Here is an 8,147-nt window from a genome sequence, read left to right on the forward strand (position 1 = left end):
ACTGCCCCAACCCCTTGTTTGTAGGACCTGGAATACCAAGATATACCATAGGGAAGCATGAGAATCAGATCTATGCAGCTAAGGAAATCCTTCCACAAAACTTTTCTTCTGAGCAACTCAGGGGAACAGAGCAATGTGCTAACACGTTTGTTAACAAGAAGTCCAACAAGCTGTTTAGTTTAGCTGGGGAAACCAAAGGGTGAGTCCAGGGACCTGCTCCCAGGAGAGGCTGTGCCTCCTTAATGAAGCAGAACCTCAACTTTAGTGATTATCAAACTTCAGTGATTATCATTTTCTGTGCAGGGGCCTCTCTTTGCCTGAGTTGAGGAGCAGGGAGCTTTGGGGAGGCCCCAGCTTTCACCTCATGCCTCCCTCAATTAATACCAATTGGGAACATGAAAATGCAGAGCAGGATGCAAAAAAAGCAGCTCTAGCAAACAGTTCTCCCAGGCCTGTGGGAGATACCAGCCTCACAGCTCTGCCTGAGCCATGCAGAAGTACATCTATTCCCCATGTTCATAGGAGGCCCTGTGGATGTAGAGCGGGAGTCAGGAGGGCCGAGCTTTAATCGAGGTTCTGCCACTAACTCTCACCCAAAGTGGGTCACGCACCTTTCCTGAGCTGTATATATTTTTTAGATTCTAGGTTTTTTTGCCAGAAGAATCTTTGCCACAAGCAGTTTTACTGCACAACTAATTGGCATAAGACAATTTTGCCATAAGAAAAGAACATAGTGAAAAAGATAAAAAGAAGATAATGAAATATGAAAAATTAATAAAATTGTAAAAATATTTCATTGTGAAGAGTAAAAATACAAAAATATTTGAAAACAAACTGGTGTAGCTTCATAGTTATAGTTGTATTAGGGTATATCTTAGAGGGAGCAGTGATATTTCCTTTCTCAAAGTCAATATTAAGGACTCAGGATCTAATACTGGATGCAAGTTGTTTATGATATATATATATATATATATATATCTGCCATAAGTCACTTTCAATTTCCCTGGAAGTAAAACAAACAGAGGAGGGATGCAGCTGTTTCTTATCAACATATGAAGTGCATATAGTTGGAAGCATATATCTAGATTATATTTAAATTTTCCATCATATGTCCAGTCCTAATATTTCACCAAATTATCTCAGCTAGATTCTGTGTCAAACACCAAAATTCTGTCTACACCATGTTCTCCACTATAAAATAGCAAAAAATAATTATCATTTTCAAGAAACATATTCATCAAGAATCATATGGTTAGTTTTTTGAGACAAGAGAAATCTTATTCTTTTGCTTCCAACTTCAAATTTACTTGATATATTTGAAAAACACAGCACTCAAGAACAAGCCATTTTATCTAAATTAGCTAAAGAATCGATAATTAATGCTATTGGAGACTGTGGTGAATTATAGTTTTTTATCTTTAATGCCCAAATTGGTTATGAACAACTTGTTGTGTGGTGAAACTACTTGCAGAAAAAGTGTTTACAGTGAAAATACTAGATAAAATTTTTAAAATATATATGTAAAATATGGAGCTTTAATTTATGATTAAAAATCTAATTTTATGATTGATTTATTTTATCTTTAATTTTGTGAAGTATGATAAATGATTTTTTTGTTCTGATATCCAGGATAACAGCATAAAGAAACAAGAATATAGTTTCCTTACTTGTACTTAAGGGGAAAAAGTCTATGGAGTGTGAAAAAAGCAAAGGAAGAGTAAGATCAATATATGCCCCAAGAGACAGCTCACCTCCAAAAGAAGAGGGGTGTGTTCTGTATTGTCACATTTATTTGCTCTTTCAGAACATTTAAAACATATCATTTTTTTTTTTTTAGGAAGAACAGCATTTCCTCTTAAGAAAAAAAAAAAAAAAGATCAGTTGGGATCACCTGTGTGTGAGTTCATCTCTGCTTCTCTCATACCCATAGACATGTATGCTACTTATGTCTCATGACTCTGAGTGTACTGAAAAGTTGGAACCTCAAGTGCAATTTTTCAGTGTTGATAATACTATAGAAGAACATGCAGTCAGAAAACCTTGGGTTTAAATTCTAACTCTACAAATCAGCAGTTGTAAAATTTAGTTGAGTTTAGCAAACCCCTTTTTCCCTCATTTTTAAAACTGAAAAAGTTAATAATACCTACTTTAAGGTTGTTGGGAGAATAGAGATACTTTCTGCTGGCAGATAAGAAGTGCTATAAGAATAAAACTCAACTTTTCTGATTTTTATTATTATCAGCATTATCATTGCACATCTAGTACCTAATAGGACCAAAGAGATAACTCTTAAATCTATAAGAAAAAATAGTTCTTTGAAGAATTCAACAAAAGGCTAAAAATCCCAGTGAGGTTTAGTTCTGTGTCTCTTCAGAAGTCCTGCAATCACTCATAGACTGAACTGCTTAAAAGTGGTCAGAAACACTTCTGAAACTGACTCAACTCATTAGTTATCTTTGAGAATCTGAAGTTTTCTGGCTAGGGGCAAGCAGATCAGAGCATTTCTTTTTTTAAAATAGAAAATTTATTATTTTAATTGGAGGTTAATTAGTTAGGCGGAGGGAGGTTCAGGGTGGGGAACACGTGTATACCTGTGGAGGATTCACGTTGATGTATGACGAGATTAGAGCATTTCTTTTAGTCAAATCTAAAAGGAGATCATATCTAGAAACATATGGGACCTCAATTATTGCATACTAGACTTAATGAGTTATTTGGAAAACTCAGGGTGCATGACAAAGGTCCCTGATCAAAGCTTGGTACTGCGAGGAGATTCAGTTAATGTTAAATTTCTATCTTCTCCTTTAGAAATGTGAGACTACAAGAATCCTTATCACAGTGTGATCACTTTTCATCTCACAGTACTCACACTACTGCTTATAAGTTATGGTCTTCCTGTATGTTCTATTGAAAATACATATTTAATTGACTTTAAATACCAGAAAACATTTTTTTTTAAGACAATGTGTAGAGAGCAGTTTTAGGTTCACAGAAAAATTGAGTAGAAATCACAGGCTACCATATAGCTCCTGCCCCCATGCAGGCACTGCCTTCCCGGCCATCAGCATCCCCCACCAGACTGATACATTTGTTACAATTGATGAACCTACACTGACACAGCATTATCAGCCAAAATTCCTAAGTTACATCATTATCACCAAAGTACAACAAAGGCGGTGTATATTCTATGGGTTTGGACAAACATGTAATGACATATATCCACCGTGACAGTATGTTTCAGTATAGTTTCACTGCCCTAAGCATACAACTGCTACAACTCTTTGTCTCCTACTGCCTAGCCCCTAGCAACCATTGGTTGTTTACTGTCTGCATACTCGATTCTTCCCTAAGAATGATGAATTGGTGCCAGATTATACTGTTTTTTCAAAGCAATCATAAGAAATTCTGAAAAAGCTAATAAAGCAACCAATAAGAAGTCAGAGATGTGAATGAGGCGGGGTGAGGGTAAGAAAGAGGAAGAGAATAGTTGAGAAGATATTCAAAAAGGCAAAAGGAGGACTGTATGACAGAGAAGAGCAGGGGCATGAGAACATTAGCTAGGTCGCTAGGAAGACATTTAGTTTCACAGTTTTATTATATGAATGAGGGGAAAAGTGACTTCTATCCATTGACTTTTCAGTGCCATATAAAGCTTGGTCCATAGCAGTTAGATCAGGGGAAAGTGAACAGGATGGAATCTGGGGACAGGAAGAGAAGCTGGAAGTCAGAGAGGACAGTCAGACCTGGAAGGGTAATGAGTGTCTGAGTAGGTGGCCCAGGGTTTAGGGAAGGAGCAGATTTTTCTTTTTTCAGATGTTGACTAAAGGGAAGTTTTGCCTGTTGGTAGGAGAAGGAAGTCAGAATAGAGGTATTGTGGGGTAGGTTTGTTTAGAACAGAAATCAAAGACTGACATTTCTGAGAGAAAGAACATCTGCAAATGAGATGCTGTTTCTGCAAACTGCATTGCTTCTGACTCTTCTCCCATGTGGTAACAATGAGAATGGTAAGAATTCTGTTCAAAAAGACATGTATGTGTGTACGTGTGTGCGTGTGTGTGTGTGCATGCACGCAGGCAGGCACATCCACCTGTTTGAGCTGGTGTGTGTGAATGTGTGGTATGTATGTGTGTATGGAGTGGTTTCCTCAACCGAGAGACTGAGAATATCAGCCTAGTTTCATTCCAGTATCACTGACTCCAGGTCCATGGCTCTTTTGAAGGTTGTCTACTATGTTTGAGTCCCTGGGGCAGCCAAATGTTTGCTGAGGTATCTTGCTTTTCCCCTAAATTCTGAGTTTCCTCTCTTTGGCACCTTTCTTTCTCTGTTTTCTCTCCTTCCCAATGTCCCTTCTCATTCTCTTTGTTCTTTTCCCAGATTTCCAGGAGCCAATCACCTTCCAAATCATTCGGATCTCATCATTTTATAGCCGATTCTTTACACAAAGTCTGGGCTCAGCTTGGCTGGATGAGTTGCAGACTCATGCCTGGGAAAACAACTCTGACACAGTCATTTACCTGCATCCTTGGTCCAAAGGCAACTTCAGTGATGAGGAGTTGATAGAAGTGGAAAACATACTTCATACATTCTTCATTAGACTTGGTCAGGCACTTTACAACCATGCCAGTCAATGGCAACTTGAATGTAAGTTCAGTTCCCTCCATGGGGGTTGGGGATATGATACAAGTTATGATGTGTGTGTGTGTGTGTGTGTGTGTGTGTTTCAGTGAGTTTCTTATTTCTCTAATAAGCAGCCTCCATCAATTCTGAGCCTTAGCAGACACTCTCATCTTCCTCATTCCTTAATTCACTTATTAAAGTGTGATTTTATCCCCCATTCAATCGCTTTAGTGATCAGTTTGTATATTCAGTGTAACCTACAGTGTTCTACTTATCCTACATTATTATAATCCCAAATCTCTCACACTAAGTCCTTTCTTACTTTTTTACCCACATAATTTACAATGCCTTCTTCAAATACTTTGCCCCTCATGTCATTCACCTCTTTCTGCATCTCCAACTACTACCAGTTTCCAATCTCTGAACCTCTAATCAAACTAAATTTTGCTCTATTCCCTCAAATTTTCTAAAATCCTCCCTTATGCTTCTATCATCTTTTAGTTACTCATTTTATTTTATTTTTCTTACTCCTTCTTTCTTCTAATTGAGAACTTTTCTTCCCCAGATCCCTTTGAACTGCAGGTAGCAGGTGGCTGTGAGATGCACATCAGAGATGCCTCAGTAGGCTTTGTGCGAGTCGGTTATCAAGGATCAGACTTCCTAAGCTTCCAGAAAAATTTATGGGTACCCTCTCCAGAGGGTGGAAATAGGGCTAAGCTTGTCTGCGCACTATTCAATTTGTACCAAGGCACCCAGGAAATAATACACAAGCTGCTCAGTGACACCTGCCCACGTTTCCTCTTGAGTCTTCTCGATGCAGGAAAGGCATATCTCCAGAGACAAGGTCAGAGCTGCACCCTTCCTCCACAAATTTTCTGTTATAAAAATCACACCTTCTCATCTTGCTAACAAAGAGCCAAGTGGGGGAGGGGATATTGGTTGACAGATTGCTAACAGTGGGAAAAGTGTGTCCATCTAAACTGACATGAAACTTTGAACCTGAATCTGCATTGGAGTCCTCATCTGACCATCTTCCCTGTCCTCCACAGTGCGACCAGAGGCCTGGCTCTCCCCAGGCCCCAGTCCTGGCCCTGGCCTCCTGACGCTGGTTTGTCATGTCTCTGGCTTCTACCCAAAGCCCATTTGGGTGATGTGGATGCGGGGTGAGCAGGAGCAACAGGGCACTCAGAGAAGTGACGTCTTGCCTAACGCTGATGGGACGTGGTATCTTCGGGTTTCCCTGAATGTGGAAGCCAGTGAGGCATCTGGCCTGAGTTGCCGTGTGAGGCACAGCAGTCTAGGAGGCCAGGACATCATCCTCTACTGGGGTGAGGAAAAACTGGGGCCGTGCTGGGATGGGAATAGGTGGTCCTCAAGCAGACTAAAGAGCCAGGTGAAAAACTGGGGATTCTAGGTAGTCCAGACCCAAAAGGAATAAAAATAAGAAATATGGGAGTTGAACACGAGAGCCACATAGATAATAGGAAGGAGGCTAGATGGAGTCATCTCTAAGGAGGGATAAGAGAGGAAATAGGGTAAGAAGGAGATTGTTGAGGCAGACACTTGAATAACAAAGGAAAAGCATGGAAATGCGGCAAAACAGTGGGTGGGGTTGAGAAGACACTCTCGTGTGCACCCCGCCCACAGATCAGCACAGCTCCCCTGGCTGGGTCATCTTGGCAGTGATTGTGTCCCTGGTCCTCCTGGCTGGCCTTGCCTTTTGGCTTAGGAAGAGCTGGTGAGTTCTTTATGTCTGACCTTCCCCCCCAGTTCCCACGTGTCTGCCCACCTGTTTTTCTCTCTCTCCTCTCATTCTTCTCCTCCCAGCCCCTTTCCCTCTTGCCCCTCATTTCTCACCTCCACCTCATGTAGAATGACTTCAATCTCTCTTCTCATCAGGACTTGCTGTAAACCTTCAAACACACTTCTCCCTTTGGAATGAGATCCCAACAGCCCAGGAACCCAGAACACATCTAAATAGAACTCGGTGATGAGGGTCTTTCCACTCTCTTTGTACAACTTCTTTAGATGCTGCTTTTTTTCTGCTGAATGATCAGTTGTTAATATAAGCAATAACAAATGTAATTTTGCAGGATTTGTTGTTCTAACCTAGGTTTGAGACTTAAAAATTCATAATTTAATTTCTGAATGGAACACAGTCCTAATATCCTTCATGTATTCAAGTGTGAGTGGATCATTAGGCTTATTTCAGATGTGACTTCATCCAAAGGGCCTTTCCTGATTCACCAGTGGAAGCTGTCTCTGCCTTGTCTGAATTCCCAGCAAAAGTTAACAGAACTGTGGTAAACCTCCTCCTCACTTCAGATCCTTTGTGGCCACTGTCTAGTTCTCTTTCCCCCTTCTAATTTTTAAGCTCTTGAGAACAAAGTTCACATGTTTTACTATATGCATCCTTGGCAAAATGTCTTACCTGTGTGTGATATGTTCTCTTAAAAATCTATGTTAAATTTATTTCAATTTTATAGCCTTTTAAACATCAATTTCTTTCCTGCTATCTTTATGGTAGTTGAGACATTTGATGCTCTTCTGACTAAAGTCTTTCTCACTTGACCAAGAAATTTCAGATTTTTCTAGTTCCTTAGTGATTTCTCTGAGCTCCTGAGGAGAAACAGAGTTTTGCCTCTGACAGTTCTAATTATTTAACTCTACAGACCTATTGGGATGAAATGTTGCTCCAAGTATTCTAAACAAAAAGAGGGAGGCAGAATATAGACCCTTATTTTCAAGGTGGTTCATGGATGAGAACCAGAATTATCACCTTGAAAATTGTTATAAATATTGGGTCTTGGATCTCTTCTTAGACTTCATGAATCATAATTTGCATTTTAGCAAAATCAGAAGGGGTTCATAGTTGCCTTTAAATTCCAGGAGCACTTATGTGAGTGATGCCTGAGAAGTACTGGTGGGAGTATTTCCCTGAAGAGAAAAGAAAAGTCAAGCAAAAAGAACAAGAGTATTGATCCTCAGGACTGAAGTGAGATTAAGGCAAGGAGATTACGTAAAACATGTTCTTGTTATTCATGATGTTGTGTTAAATTTACGGGAAATGCTGATTTAGTGAAAATTGAGCCATTGCTTCTAGGGCAAATGTAAAGTTCAGTTCCAATGAGCTTCTGGTAACATTTTTAGTCAACTAATAAATACATAGCTTTATGTGCGATTCTGCATATATATATATATTTCAACATAATCTATTAATTATATACAGTATTTCTTAATGATAAAATACCAGCCAAGAAGTGTTTAATCTTTTCTTGGTCTTGGGTAACACTATCATAAATTTCTTTGACTTTCAGCCATACCACTGTGCCTTCCACTATACTTTAAAAAACAAAGAAAAAAGGAAACAAACAAAACCAGTCACACCTCATGAATCCACAAATCTAGCTCTTTCACCATCTCTTCAGTAGCTTCATCATAACATTGTAGATGTTACTTCAACGCTTTCTGGAGTGGCTCCACTTACAAATCAGTAAATTTCTTTCTGTTTTCCTGGATTTACTGCACTG

The 8,147-nt window shown here is 39.4% G+C and overlaps 1 protein-coding gene across 2 annotated transcripts; it reads left to right on the forward strand.

Annotated features, from left to right (window-relative positions):
* On the forward strand, positions 3,526-7,811 carry LOC102175634 (T-cell surface glycoprotein CD1a). Of its 2 annotated transcripts, none has more exons than XM_005677275.3 (6): positions 3,526-4,004; positions 4,375-4,641; positions 5,183-5,461; positions 5,667-5,945; positions 6,265-6,355; positions 7,507-7,811. In XM_005677275.3, exons 1-6 carry the CDS (start codon positions 3,944-3,946, stop codon positions 7,529-7,531), a joined length of 1,002 nt encoding a protein of 333 aa, XP_005677332.1. In that variant the 5' UTR covers positions 3,526-3,943; the 3' UTR covers positions 7,532-7,811. The 2 variants fall into 2 exon arrangements, with proteins under 2 accessions (XP_005677332.1, XP_017901835.1); XM_018046346.1 differs by lacking the exon at positions 7,507-7,811 and adding an exon at positions 6,517-6,957.

This window comes from Capra hircus, chromosome 3 (assembly GCF_001704415.2).
Source record: "Capra hircus breed San Clemente chromosome 3, ASM170441v1, whole genome shotgun sequence".
NCBI classification, from domain to species: Eukaryota; Metazoa; Chordata; class Mammalia; order Artiodactyla; family Bovidae; genus Capra; species Capra hircus.